The sequence below is a fragment of the Muntiacus reevesi genome, chromosome 20, assembly GCF_963930625.1.
Source record: "Muntiacus reevesi chromosome 20, mMunRee1.1, whole genome shotgun sequence".
NCBI lineage: Eukaryota > Metazoa > Chordata > Mammalia > Artiodactyla > Cervidae > Muntiacus > Muntiacus reevesi.
Window position 1 is genome coordinate 48,214,993 of NC_089268.1, and position 14,957 is coordinate 48,229,949.

The 14,957-nt window shown below is 56.9% G+C and overlaps 1 protein-coding gene across 6 annotated transcripts in view; it reads right to left on the minus strand.

Moving 5' to 3' along the window:
- Nucleotides 1–14,957, minus strand: part of RREB1 (ras responsive element binding protein 1) — a 160,958-nt gene that overhangs the window by 668 nt on the left and 145,333 nt on the right. For 5 of the 6 annotated variants that reach the window (XM_065912281.1, XM_065912282.1, XM_065912278.1 and 2 more), the window contains exons 11-13: nt 9,176–9,337; nt 3,693–4,493; nt 1–2,667 (exon numbers count right to left, since the gene is read on the minus strand). The exon at nt 1–2,667 is cut by the window's left edge and continues 668 nt beyond it. In XM_065912281.1, the coding sequence (XP_065768353.1) occupies nt 2,156–2,667; nt 3,693–4,493; nt 9,176–9,337 (1,475 nt within the window). In that variant the 3' untranslated portion in view covers nt 1–2,155. The remainder of the gene's footprint in view (nt 2,668–3,692; nt 4,494–9,175; nt 9,338–14,957) is intronic. The other variant, XM_065912283.1, reaches the window with a different exon arrangement.

A 14,957-nucleotide genomic window follows, 5' to 3' on the forward strand; every position in this document is an offset into this window, starting at 1 on the left:
GACAGAACAACAAACAAATGATACATCTTTCAACCTCACTAATAAAATGTGGCAAGACCTTATCGACTACGAGGGTACAGATGAAGGCTAAATAAAGCTTTAAATCAATAGTGATTATTGCGAGCGGCAGCCTTGGCCGCGGTGCCGGGCTGGTTCCGGCTACATCTCACCCCAGCGCAGAGTTAACTCGTGGCTTCTCCCCACAACCTTCCGAGTTTTAGTGTGGAGAGCTGCAAAGGAAAACAAAACACCCAAATAATAATAATAACAATGAAAATAACAACAATCGTCATAAAAAATTAAGGGATGAATGAACTGGTTTTAGGTAAGCACACCACACTTGGTGTGAAGTTGATATGGGGTCGGGGTGGGGGGTGGGGGTCATTGGTTCTGATTCGTCTTCACCTAAAGTAAATAAAACCTCATTTTGAAACTGGTTCACACATCCCTAATACAGTTAAAAATCTTAATATACCTCAACCTTTCTCCTTTCACATGCAAAGATACCGCTTTTTCATGTCAAGAACACGCAGCTTCCTTTGAAGTCTGGGCAGTTGGATTTTGGCCACCAGGAGTGGGTGAGGAGGTGGAGGGTGGGGCGGTGGGGGCTTCCCCGTGGTGGGCACAGGTCTGAGGACAGAGGAGCCCTGGGTCCCGGGGGGGCCTGAGGCACTGAGGCTGGGGGGTCCCGGGGGTCCCGGCTAGAGGACAGGCCGCTGAGCACAGCCCAGCTACAGTAGGGTCAGTTTCCAGTCACTGCTGGCAGCTACAGTGAGGGGGTCTATTGCCTGCATACGATGCTCACAGAAAGAAAATCCACCTCTGCGCGCCCAGGGGCTCGGGCGCCTCAGAAACTAGAGACGTGTTTATCTTCAAGCACCAACCCCAGATTACAGGAAGGTAAACATACACCTATTCTTCCTCTTCCATCTCGCATGTGCAGTTTTGTTACCAGTAGTAGAATTCCCTCGCTCTGCAAAGGATGGGGGGCGCAGGTGGGCGAGGCCTGGGCTGGGTTTGGCAGGAAGACTGGCAAGTGACAGGTCCTGCCGCCCGGCTTCCCTGAGGCCCCGGTGCCCACCGCACCTCCTCTCCCCTCCCCGCTGCCCCCCGGCACCCCCTGGGGCGGGTGGAGGACCGCGGGGCCCCTGCTGGGTGCTGCAGTCACAGAAGAGAGGCGTGTCTAAGTACAGTAGAAGAGCTGCCGCCCCAGGGGGCCTGGCAGAGGCTGCGGGCGGACGCTCACACAGGGGGCCCGGGTGGGGGCGGCCCAGGTCTCCCAGGACAAATATTGCCCATTTGTTTCTGCTGACTGCAGAGACCAGCAAACTGATGAACTACAAATAATAATAATAATAATAATATTATTAATACATATACCGAAAAGGGTGGGGGGGGGAGGAATCAGATATATGACATCTATGCATGTTTTCCGCTGGTTCAGTTGCCAGGGGGACTCTCCTCTGTCTGGAAACTGTAGCAGTAATGGCATGTCTAACGCTGAGAGAGTGGGAACGTGTACCAGGTCGAAGCTAGAATCTTTCCTGGTTTTGGCTTGAACCAAATTGGAAACCTTCATCAACCACATCCTGCAGTACACCGAGGACCAAATTACAGCTCCACCATGTAGCAAACAGAAAAAAAAAAAGTCTATTACAGAAATGAGCATCTTATCCACATTTCCTCTGGGAATTTACATGAAATTCACATCACTTTCTTCCAGTTATTGGCCATAGGTATCCAAGGGCATGTTTGTTTGTTTGTTTTTCTTCTGTTTCCAGCTCACAGAACAAATGTGACTATCACAGATTCGCAAAAACAAGCTCACACACACCAAGACAGAAGGTAATGTTAATGCTTAAATGAAAAGGTCCTCTCCAAATAATTCATTAAAATATTTGCTTTGTTTTTCAAAAAGTCATTTTGGAAACACAACACCCAGGACGACACCAGGGGCTGTAAGTAGTTAAGGCACTCGAATCGCTGGTGCGGCCCTTCCCCCGCGGTCTGTGAGGCGATGGCACCTGGGGGGCAGCCGCCCCCTCTCTCTCCAGCCCCCCAACAGCCGAGGGACACTGAGGGCACCTCAGGAAGCGGATTCAGGGCGCTTTGCTCTGCTGGCTCTCGTCTGCGTGCTGGGGGGCGGGCCGGGTCGTCATTCCAGGCCCAGGAGTGAGGCGCTGTCGGCAGTGGGCAGGAGGGGGTGGGCGGGCCTGCGGCCGGGCAGCTCTAGCAGGTCCTGCAGGAGGCCTGAGGGGCTCTCCCGGCCGGGGTCGCCCTGGGGTGCCGGCTCCTGGGGGCTGCCGGAGGCTGCGGCCCTGGGCGTGCTCCTGCCGGCCGCGGCCTGGCTGGCCCCCGCCGTCCGCGCCGCCGCCCGCTCCTCCCGGCGGCCAGGGTCCTTGGTGGCCAGGCTCTCCCTCCGGCTCCGCGTAAGCGCCACGTGGGCGCCGGCGTGCAGGCCCGCGTCCGCCTCGCCCTCCGACGCAGGGTGGGCGCCGCTGTGGGCGGACTCGCTCTCGCTGTCCTCCTCGGCGCGCTCCTCCCGGTCGCTGTCCTTGCCGTGCTGCTTGGCGTGCCGGGCCTTCTGGTGGACCCGCTGGTGGCGCACCAGGCTGTGCTTCAAGGTGAAGGTCCGCTCGCAGGTCTGGCACTTGTAGGGCCTCTCTCCTGCGGAACCGAGAGGGATTCAGGGCTGTGAGGCTGGCTGCTGGCGCACACTGCCAGCTCCGCCCAAGCGCAGCAAAGACCCGAGGGGTGGCATGGTGGGCCGGTCGAGCCCCCCACCCGCTCACAGGAGCCTCCCCTGTCCCAACCACAGCACAAGATGGGGAGCAGGGCCGCACAGAGCGTCTCCTCAGCCGTGGTCCAGACTGCTTTCTCATCCCTGATCTGGGACCCTTGGGCACACAGGCGCCGGACAGGGCCCCGAGCAAGGGCGGCGCGGTGGGCCCCAGGGCTGGCCCCACGCGGAGTCAGAGCTGCAGACGCCCTGCTCCCAGAAGCGGAGCTGCTGAGGGAACCACCTGCCCGGAGCCCACGAGCACCTCTGCTGGGAGCCCAGTGCAGGGCCACGGGGAGGGGAGGAAGGTGGAGACCAAGACGCCGGGGTGTCTTCCTGCTCCGTGGGGCGAGGTCTCCTGAGCAAGTGGAGGCCTCCTTTCTACCCCAGCCATCGCCCCTGCGGGGGGTTTGCGGCCTCAAGCCCAGAGGAGCGAGGCTGTGCCGGGGCAGTAAGCAGGTGCCCATCCCGTTCAGCCCCATCAACCCGGCGGCTGCATGGCCAACCCAGCACTTGCTGGCTGATAGGCACACCCCGGTGCCTCTCTGCAGACACCTGGGCAACTAGAGCTGGCTGACCAGCACACCCAGGAGCGCGCCGCACAGGCCTGGGCAATGAGCCCTGCCCAACGCCTGCCTCACTGCAGCTTCCTGGGCCACCCTGCAGCGCATCCTGACACCCGTATTCTTCTGCAAGCTTCTAGAAGACAAGGACAGCCACCACCCCCTTTCTAGAGACAGGGAGACTGAGGTGCAGAGGACAAGAGCAGAAGGCTCTGGAAAACACTACTGTGGCAGCCGGTGGGTGCTAAGAGGACGAGCCTTCTGCGCGCCCTGTGCGCCCGGGGCCGCAGCCGCCAGCTCCGTCCCTGCTCCCCGCCCCCCCTCCCCCCGAGCCTGCCCCGTGCCCTCACCTGTGTGCGACCTCATGTGCCGGGTCAGGTCCTGCAGGGACCAGAACCTCTTGCTACACACGCTGCACACCTTCTTCCTCTTATCCGCCTTGCTGGCTGCGCTCCTGGGCATGTCTATCTTTGGCTTCTTGTCATCGTCACTCTTCTCCAGGGGTCTCTTCTCGGCGGGGCCCTCCCCGTCCCCGTCCCCGTCCGAGGGGCCCTCAGCCGCCTCGCTCTGCTTCTCCGCCAGGGCGTCGGGCGTGGCCTCCGCCTCGGCAAGGGGCTCGGGGGCGGCGGGCTCAGGAACAGCCGGGGACGGCCCCTCGTGCTCCCGTGAGGGCGCGCTCTCGTCGCTGGGCTCCTCGCGGTCGTGGGCCTTGCGGTGGCGGCTGAGGGTCCCGAGGAACTTGAAGCTCTTGCCGCACACGTGGCAGGCGTGCTTGTGGTCCTGAGCGCCCGCCTCACCCTCGGCCAGCTTGAAGCCCATCAGCGTGTTGGCGAGGTCGAGGTCCAGGCTCTTGTTGCTGACCGTGTCCTCCTCGGGGCCGTCAGCGGCCTCGGCCGGCTCCTCCTCCGCGCACTCCTCCTCCCCTTCCTCCTCCTCCGCGGGTTGCGCGTCCTCCTCCTCTGGCTGCACGTCCTCCTCCGCCGCCACCTGCTCCGCCTCTTCCTGCGCGCCCCCCTGGGGGTCCTCTCCGGCCAGGGCTGCGGCTGGGCTGGGCTCCGACGCGCCGTCCGGGATCGGTGCGGGCGGCTCCCGGGCGGTGAGGTCCAGCACTTCGCTGCCTGCCGCCGAGGCCTCTGCGTCCGACTGGCTGTCTGCGAAGCAAGCACCAGGCAGGCTGAGACCTGGGTCCACAAACACACCCCTTCCGAGGGCTCGCCTGTGACCCACCCCTCGGGGCCTGTCTCCCAAACCGGAGCAAGGGTTTCTCTCACCCGAATCCTCGTCACCCCTTACATCCCCCAGGTGGATCTGAGGTTAATTTTGAAACGGAGCCTCCACGGGGGCGCACGCACGGGCTGGGGTACCAGGCTGCTGTGCCCGCGACCCGTGTCCTCCCCTCCACCCACTGGAACACACAGGGATGCTCCGGGTCCCCAGGGGCGGGCGAGCGGCTCAGGGCAGCCAGACAGAAAGGACCGCGAGAGGACAGCGGGCGCATTCCAGAGGCTCGCGGCGCGAGCGAGGTTGAGGAAGCCGAGCGGGAGGAGTTATTTTCCAGAGCAGAGAGCCGTATACACATGCAGCATACAGAGGACCACCCCCCACCACGGGATCTGGGGAGGGGCTCACAGGACGTGGCCCAGGGCAAGTGCTCGGTGCCTGTGGCCCGCATGCTCCCGCCTGCCGGCTGGTCTCCGGGAGAGCTCGCGGGCAACAGGAGACACATGCACACCTGTCTGCACACCTGCGGGCCCCCTGGCTGCTGTCGGGACCCGGGTAGGGAGCGGAGAGACGTTTCCTGTCTCTCGACTGGTTCCTACCTGTCCACTCTCCACAGCAAAACCAGATGTGGACAGTCCGCTGGTTTCTATCGGCCTTCTTAAGGGCTGGCCCCCTGGGAACACTGTCGACACCCAAGAGATGACGGTATTGATCAAAAGCACCATCTCCTCGCCATTCTGGTCAAACAAGGTCTTACCCCTTTTCCATCATGAGCTCTGACGGTGAAGCTAAAGCTTGCTGAGCCCAGCTTTTAACTATAGGTGCAATAGCTAGGGTACCGCTGTGGCAGCAGGCTGACGGAACCCACTCTTCTGTGGCACAGACATGGCTCGCGCCGCCCTCACAAGGCCCGTTCTCGAGCCCGGGTTCACACACCAAACCGGGCCCCTCCCCTGCCGTGCACAGACCAGCACCGCGCTGGCTGAAGCACAGGCTCTGTGATCTCCCATCAGGGCAGCCCCAGGCCTGCGGCGAAGCAGAGGCATCGGTGCACCAAGGCCCGCTACACACGGCTCTCCTGCTTCCTTCTCTCCGTTGGTTTCACTCTGACTACGTTTTTGGCAGCCACTGTGCAAATATCTCAGAAGCTTTCAGAAGGAAGCAAGTAATTGTGGGGTGAGTATAAAATTTCTGAGAATAAATGGCTTTTGGCAATTACCCAAAAGATTAAAGACTCCCGAGATACATATATATAATATATATATATATTATATATATATATATACACACCTCCACACCAACATCTAGGCCATTTTCCAAGGAAAAATCAGATGCTCATTTTCTTTAATTGCTCAGAGAGCATCTTTTAAATGGATTTTGGTGTAAACTTCAAAATAAAAAAGTACAGAATGCTTGGTTTCCTATTTATTTATTGGTTCAGTGAGTAGTTATACTAAAACAAAAGGGGGGGGAGGCCAAGGGGTGTATGTGTGTGTCTGGTTACTTATATCTGTCCCAGTACATTCTAGGCTGTTCCCCTAATCACTATTTTTCTTTTTCACCAAAAGAACATGGATTTTTTAAGATGTGACTGCAGTAGAATATATTTAAAATGATAAACTAAGTGAATTCTGAAACCAAACCCAAGTCAGTATACTCAGATCAGCGTTCTGACCGCGGGGCCTTCCTGGGGGTGGGGGGGAGATGGAGCTCTCTGAAGGCAGCGCAGGCCAGCTTGCTTCCTCTGGGGAGCTTGGCCGCCTTCTGCCCGACGTCCACCAGGGGGCGATTCCAGTAGGGCAGCCGGGCCCTTCCAGTTGCAAGCCACTCCACGAGTTTTCCTGGCAATCCTCGGGCGCAACGGACTTAACCTCTTGGGTCTTGTGGCTGCGCAATGTACAAGGCCAGGCCCTACGCTGACCTCGCCCTCCCCAAATGCAGGCGGCTGAGCTGGTGACTTTTTTAAGCCATGCAGCTTTAAACATTTTCTGTTCCTGTCAGCCAGGCCCTTGTTTGTGACACGAATCTAAGAAAACTGCTAGAGGAAGCAGACAGACTCTGAAGGCACTCGTAGATAAGAACTCCAAAGCTCCTCCCGTGTGAGAGTGGAGACCTCCGTGTCAGGCCAACAAGTACACGTCTACTGCTTCTGAGGAATCTCATGCTCTCCAACTGAGCTGACAACCTACAACCTAAATATCCATCTGCCTGGGCAGGGGCGTGTGCGGCGGGAAGGGGCCTGGCCCATGTGGGCACCGGGGCGGGGGCGCTTCAGGGCAGCAAAGGGGCGACAGTTTCAAAACGTCCATGCTGGGGAGCTCCCTGGCTTTGATTGCAGTGGGCCCTGGTTCAATCCCTGGTCAGGAAAGTTAAGATTCCAAAGGCCACACAGCACGGCCAAAAAACCCAAAAAACTTCACACTCACATTGATTTCAAAAATCACCCACAGGTGCCCACAAACAGGGAGATTGCGACAAGCATCACCTGAGGAAGACCCAGGAGCATCCTCCGTGGGGACAAAGTGCACCTCAGTCTCAGCCTGGCTCTGAAGGATCAACACGTCCCTTTCGGCTAACACTGCCGCATCCAGCACTGTCCGCGTTCCTCTGGGGAAAATCTAGGGCACACTGCTGGGGGAGACCTTCTGTGACTGAGAAAGTCAGACCTACGCTGCAAAACATGCTCTGGGATTTTCAGAAAACACAACCTAGGCATATAAACCCAGAAATCCCTCAAGAACGGCCTGGGTCGTTTCCTGCCTTTGTGTTTTCATGGTTTTTCTCCAAAGCCTGACTTTTAACTTCATGGGAAGGAGCCTGAAAGAAACCTGCACCCTCCTTCGCCCTCACCTGGTTTGAAAAGCTCTCGAAAGCAGCAAACTCCCGCTCCCCGACCCTCCTCCTCTCCGTCTTATCTCTCAGCCCTCTTTCTCACCGCGGACCGTGACCACAATTACACCAAACCTCTGTTTTCTCTACGCTGGTTTCTCGTTACGACTCTCACTGAATTTTCTTTTTCCAGAGGCTTTGTCCCTTAAAGGGAACCGGCACACTCTCCTGGCAGGGTGGGGGTGAGGAGGCCGCGGTGAGACTCGGAAAAACCAAACCTCGGACTGCAGTTTGTAAAACAAGTACCCCCACCCGGAAGGCATGGAGCTGCCCCCAGGCCACACGAGCTTCGCGTCTGCAGGAGCCCTGGTTTGGGTGCTTCCTGGTCACACAGCTCAAGATGCTGAACCCAAAGTGTGCTTCGTGGCTGTTACACTTTAAGATTCCTCTGCCAGTGTGGGGGCCAAGGGCGCCCCGCAGCCCCCTGGGGACCTTGATGGGCTGTGAGAGTGGGGCCAGGCAGAACCTGACGTGGCAGCTGAAACTCAGACACTGGGAGGGCCGTCCGAGCGAAGCTGCGCCCTGCCAGCCCAGCGGCCAGCTTCGCGGGGTGAACGGCAGGTCACCCAGCACCATGGGCCCGAGGGCAACAGTCACAGCAAGACTCCGTGGGCGCCCGGACCCCTCTCCACTCAAAGATCCCCGCCACTCACGTGGGCCTGGAAGCTGGAAGGGGTGTACCCTCCACCACGAGAGGGTCTGACCATGGCCAAGGGCGTGGCCAGGGCGGCTCGGGCAGGTCTCACTGGCTGGGGCGGGTGTGGCCCTAGAGGAGGTTCCGTACAGACCCCCGCCTTCTCTGCGCCCCTCCCTGTCTCTGACAACACGGACGAGGCGGCCGGGGGCGGGGGCTAGAGCCGGCCCTCCAGTCCATGCTCACTCACAGAAGAGGGGGAGCCGCGCCCCAGTCAGGCTGCAGGAAGCGTGGGACACAGTGAAACACTACGAAAACACACTTGGGGCGGGAATCTCCTCGGCTTCAAAAAATGGGGAAAAGTCAAGCTTTCGCGATCTGTCAAACTGAACCCACACCTGCAACCACTTACTCAGCACCAGCCAAGCAGCCCGCGTCTGAGTCACCCACAGGCCGCCGGTGCTTGGTTCTGTTTCGGGGGCGACGGACACAAACCCCCAGCGGCTGGAGATAATGGAAGGTACTGAACAGAGAACATGAGTAAATACAGAAGCTGGAAGGGAAAAGGTGCCGGGAGACGCAAGGGCAGCCGTTAATTGCTCTGGAGGGCTGGAGGAAGGAAGCGCGAGAGAATAATACCCGGATTCGGAGCAAGCGGAGATGGGATTAAAGAAAGGACATGCACAGTGCTTTCTCAAACAAGACCAAGGTTTTTACTGGGAAGAGAGTTATTGAAAAGAAAACACCACGCCTGGCCGGCGCCTCCCCATGGGGGGCGGGGCATCGCGGATTCCTGCAGGACCTTCCCAGCGGGCCCATCCCCGCCCGGTAGGACGCGGCCCGGCTGAGGTTTCCGAAACCACCACCAGCCCAGCGCTTTCACATCCCTCTCAGACGTGTTCCTACAAAGAGCGGGACTGTGCACCCTCCCGCACCGCCCAGCTCTAGGGGGCAAAGGGCACGAACCGGCGTCTGCGGGGAGGCCGGGGAAGGTCAGCCCTTCCCCAGCAGCTGGGACACGCGGGCTCCTGAAGAGAAAGGGAGGCCGGGCGGCTAAGGGCGCCCCTCTCCACCGCCTGGAGGCACTACCTGTGCTATCACGGGCTCCATCACTCTCTTTTGACTGGGGGATAAGCCCGTTTCTTCTCAGGGAACAGGCAGTAACTCCGTGTTTGCGCAACTGGTGTCGTTCACAGTTAGATTTGGTGGAAAAGAAGGCACCGCATTTTTGACAAGGGAAGGGTTTCTGACCTGAATCGGGGAAAAAAAATACATATTTACCTGGCTTTCTACTGCAGCGAAAAAGGAAAGTCTGCTTCCGCTTCCTCCTCCAGGGATCACTGGCATTGTTTCCCACCCCCCACCCCTTTCAAGAAAATAAAACACATTAAGAAGTATACAGGGAGAACATCAATAACGCAAATGATCATCTTCCCTCATCCTGAGTGGGGTAAGTTATTTGTCTTTAAAATACTGAAAGTTAACAATGAAAGCAAGACACATGTCTTTAAAATAAGTCTCACAATTAAAAAAAAATCTTAAATGGTAACAAGAACAGAGGTGAGGAGGGACGCGCGCAGGACACCACAGCAAGGATGCCCGTGTGGCATCCCAGCCTGGCAGCACCGCAGATGCGGGGAACCCAACGGGATGGAGGGCCATCTTGAACCCCGGGGGGTCTCCGGGGGTCTGACCTGCCCACCTGGACAGGAAGAGCTGAGTCCTCGAATTCCCAGGGTGCCTCCCGTCTGACCTCTGCTCAAGGCTCCTGTGGCTCTAGCCAGCAAGACGGGGGAGGTTCTGCCCCTTCGCTTTACACTTGTGCCAGTGGGAGATGAGGGGCCAGCAGGGCCGAGTCTCCCCAGAGACCACGTGCTCCACCCAGCACCCCAAGTGTGAAGAAGCTGGGTCACCAAGCGCCCCCCAACCTGCCTGTCCCAGCTGTTATCTGCTGTGACCAGCACCCGCTCCTTCCATTAGGAGTCCTTCTGCAGGCTCCATGGCACCTGATCCTATGCCTGCAAGGATGGACGCGCGGCAGAGACAGGGCAGAGCATGAAGACAAAGAGAAGGAAAGAGGAGGGGGGCCGGGGAAGGGAGGGGGTGGGCTTCAGGGCGCGGGGCTGTGCTACCGTCTACTGCCTCACTGGCGTCCTCTGCTTTCCCCAGCTGCCATGTTCCAAGGTCTCAGCTTCTGAGGTCACTGGGAAAAGGCTTTGTGTAGCAACAGGACTCACTGCTGTCTCATGACCCCAGGGCTGCCCTGTTCGGACACACACACACACCCCGGTCAGACAGACAGACAGATACACACACACACACACACACACACACACACACACCCGCAAGACACAGCAAGCAGGCAGGCAGTCAGCACTGCTCCCTTGACACACACACACACACACACACACACACACACACACACACACCCCCCGCAAGACACAGCAAGCAGGCAGGCAGTCAGCACTGCTCCCTTGACCCGCCGATGGGGGCTGGCCTTCCATTTAGATACTGAGGCGCATCACCAGGCCCCAGGGGAATGGACAACACGGGCCTGGGATTCCCAGGACGGGAAGGACTCGCACCACCAAAACCCACACACCCCAAGTTTGAGCATCAGCTGTAACCAAAGAAAGGGACGTCTACTCCCTTCTGAGAGATGGTTCCAGACAGCTGATACAGGTTTTTAAACACAGATGTCTAGAACCATCAGAGACAGTGCAGTCAGAAGGACGGGTAAGTGGAATCAGAAACCAGTCGTGTGCGGGGCATCCCTGGGGGTCTGGCGGTAAAGAACCCGCCTGCCAGTGCAGGAGACCGGGGTTCGCTCCCCGGTCAAGGAAGGTCCCACACGCTGCTGAGCAACGAAGCCCGAGGGCCACAACCACTGGGCCTGTGCTCTGGATTCCAGGGGCCACACCTACCAGGCCCACACGCCTCGATCCTGCGCTCTGCAACGAAAGAAGCAAGCACAGTAAGAAGCCAGTGCATGGCGACCAGAGAGCAGCCCCACTCGCTGCGACTGGAGAAAAGCTCGTGCACAGCAACGAAGACCCAGCACAGCCGAAAGCTAAAAAAAAAGTTACTCTAGGGAGCTCCACGTGGGCCCCAGAGGGTGAACAGGAGAACCCATGCTTCACATACCTCGCAGGTGTTTTCTGCTAAATTTATAAAAATGCCCATGTTAAAAAAAAAAAAGTCATGCTTTTTGTGTGAAGACAAGTTATAAAGCATTTTAACGTTTTCTGTGTGTGTGTGTATACCCTTCAAATTATTTCTTTTCACTAAATGGCGAACCTAATGTTTAATAATTATTCAGGCTCTGTTGTAAGGAAGAAGAAAATATTTTCCCTTTAACATTTCATTCTCCAGAGGCAACAATCACAGTCTGCCTGAGTCAGGCCAGTGTGAAAACAAGAGAACCAGGCCCGAGAAGAAAACAAGTCAGAAGCTGTGAACTGTGATCTGGTTCTTGATTTCAAACAGAGCAGCTGGCTTCTTGCTTCTCCCTACTATATGAGGTACTCTACAACCTCCACACGGGTAAACGCTTCACTTTTAGAGCCAGTTTCAAGAGCCAGGCAGATGTCTCATGATGAGGAACATTCATGCTAAGGTTAAGTTTAGAAACCAACTCAATGACCTGGAAGTATCATATCCAATTAGGAAGATTCCCAAAGTGACAACCAACAGGAGTCTTTAAAAGTCCCCCTTTCACTGCATAAGTCACACATTTTAAATAGCCGTGTGCCCTCCAGACTGCATGGACAGAGGAAAACAAGCACCCTTCTAGTATTCTATCGTCACAGTCTTCAGAAAAGCCTTGCTGGCTGGTGATCCGTATGGAAGGCATCTGATGATTTTACCCATCTGGTAACAGTCACAGGAGACTGCGTTAGCAGGGGTGTTTCTAAATGCACCTGTAACTACCTTCGCAGGTACCTCTGCACCAAAGACCTATGACAGCCTTCAACCCACACCCGTGGTGTCGGAACAATCAAGAAATGAAGAGAGAAGTTTAACAAGAGGCCCATGGCGCTGTCTGGCAGGCAGGGCAGGAGGGAATGAAGGGTGAATGCCCAGAGTAAGTGTGATGACCTGGCTTCGCCCCCTCAGCCAGCTCACCATTGATCTCCTGCCCCCCGGGTCTCTTTCTTTTAGGATCGAGCAGAGATGACGCAGGGCTGGCCAGGAAGACGCTCTCAGAGCTGCCGCCTAAGAAAGTGAAAAGCAGTCAAATCCCAGTGAGGTTGGGAGCACTCTCCGTAGAGGTGTGCGTCCCACTGGGAGCGCTCTCCTCAGAGGTGTGCATCCCACTGGGAGCACTCTCCACACAGAGGTGTGCATCCCACTGGGAGCACTCTCCACACAGAGGTGTGCATCCCACTGGGAGCGCTCTCCACACAGAGGTCTGCATCCCACTGGGAGCGCTCTCCACACAGAAGTGTGCATCCCACTGGGAGCACTGTGCACAGAGGTGTGCATCCCACTGGGAGTGCTCTCCACACTGAGGTGTGCATCCCACAGACTCCAGCCCCCACGTGGGTGTTGGTGAACAGAGGGTGGGAGAAGTAGGTTGGATCCAGGCTGGCAAGAAAGATCAGTGAGACCAACCACAAGGAAGTGGGCGAGGCCAGGGACTAGGACTGAAAGAGCTGGAGGCACCTCCGCCCTCACAGGGTCCTGACGCTCCATTTCACAAGGAGAAGTCGGGTGGGGCTGAAATGAACCATTTTCTGGCACTGTCTCTTCTATCGGTAGCCTGAAAACACACGGGATGCTCACGAGGGGGGAAAGGCGGAAACCAGTGAGCCATCTTCTGAAGAGGCGGCACTGATCAGGCCGAGAAGGAAGGAACCAGGGTGGCCCCCCCACCGAGACACCTTGGGCCAGCAGAGGAGTGGAAGGAGGAAGGAGCTGTGTGTGGAGACCGCACCAGGACATGAGGTACGCAGCCACGCCAGCTTCCTCCTGAGACTCGGTTCCTAGAGCCTGAGTCACGCAGAGAAAGGGCTGAGACCACATGCCCCTTGCCTGAGCAACAGCGAGTCCCCCGCTGGACACTCACTCTCTGGGCTGCTTAATGCTGCCTGTTTAGTGGCGGGATGCCCTGGAAACATGTCTGGGAGACCCCGTAGAGATGCTGGAATTCCCTGTTCCTGCTGCTGAGCACTCTCTAAATCACTAAGCAGCTTGATGCAGAGACTGCCTCTGGAAGCTGAGGCTGTGAAACAGCAGAGGAGGGTAAGCGAGCCCATGGGGCGTCAGCCTCCACCCGGCCGAAGTGTGTGGCTAACACCATCCTGTCAGCAGCTCGGGGTCCACAGCCGTGCTGCACCTTATCTCAAGCCGCCTCCCCACCCTGCATGTTGGAACGGGTCAGGACACACACGCACCCCACATCCTTAGGCAGGGCAGGGGCGGCGGCAGGGGACCTGGCCAGGCTCCCAACCCAGGACCACCACTGAACACCTGCAGGCAAATCACTCAACCCGCCCCGAGCCTCGGTCTCCTCGGGGCAAGATGGGGAAAGCATGGCCCTCGTGGCCCTTCACCAAGACCAGCTCTGGAGGGCTGCTCCGCCTCCAGAGGCAAGGCCCGCGATGCCACGGCAAGAACACAGGAAGACAGATGGGGACAGGCTCCTGGGGAGCGTGGTGACTGAGCAGGGAGAACAAGGTCACGCCTGCCCCCACCCGCCCCGTCTCCAGCTCCCCTCTTCCCGCTCCGTGCCCACACCTCCAAATCTTAAACCAAGAGGACGCCTGGGTGCTTGAAGCAAACTCCTACCAGATGCCTGCAGAGACTTGGCACAAGTCTGGAGAGGAAGTGCCAGCCACGTGGTCCTCTCAGGGAGACCGTGGGCTTGCCGGGAAGAGAACTCCCAGAATGTCCAAGAGATGGGGGGACCCGCCGGGTCCAGGGCGGCCGGGGGAGGAATGGGTGGGCAGGCAGTGCCAGCTCATCAGACCCGACCAGCTGGCTGCTGAGAAGTCGGAAGAGGAGTGTTCACTTCTCAGAGACCCTGCAGGTGACAGGCGGGCATTACCCTAACAGGGCGGCAGGAGAGACTTGCCGTGGGGGGTGCCCTCTGAGAAACGCTTTCCTCCTGAAGCCCCCTGGGGCCCTCGTCACCCACAATGGCTCTGCCACCCCCTCCCCGTGTCCCCCTTCAGTCTACCCCAAACAGTGCATGGGAGACGCATACACTAAAAATTATTTGTTGCTTATTTGAAATCCAAGACTTAACTGGTATCCTTATTTTATCAAGCAATTCTTTACCATACAACTCTTTTGTTCTGTTTCAGGTCCGATCAATTAATATTTGCGTGGTCATCTCCAAAAGGTTAAGAATCTCACCCAAACTGTCCTTAGTCCAAAGATACAAATCCTGTTTGAATCCTCAGTGACTCAGAATTAAGATGGGAGTTGCATGGTCACCTGACCACTAACCACCTGGTGTCAGATTATTTAAAGTGTATTTCTTATCTTAAACTTCTCTTTAAAAACCAATATATGAAAACATTTGAAAAATACTCTGGGGCTATCTGTTTGACAATTTAAACCTGTTACTTAGAAGAATATATTTGCATGTTTCTCTGGAACAATCTACTTTATACAAGTAAAAAGTTTTCTAAATTGTAAAACTAGTCTGTCACTGATGATCACGATAACCAGAAGGTGTGATCGCCTCAGTGAACTGAAAAGTGGCTGCACAATCTGCAATATTTTCCTTTAGAATACACAGCAATCAAAAGAATGCCACAGAATGTTTGCAGGTTTTTTTTTTTTTATGTTTGCAGTTTTAAAAGTTGCCTTGAGGATGCAAATTCTTCTGTCTAAGTCCCCATGCCCCTAGCTGCCTCCTCCC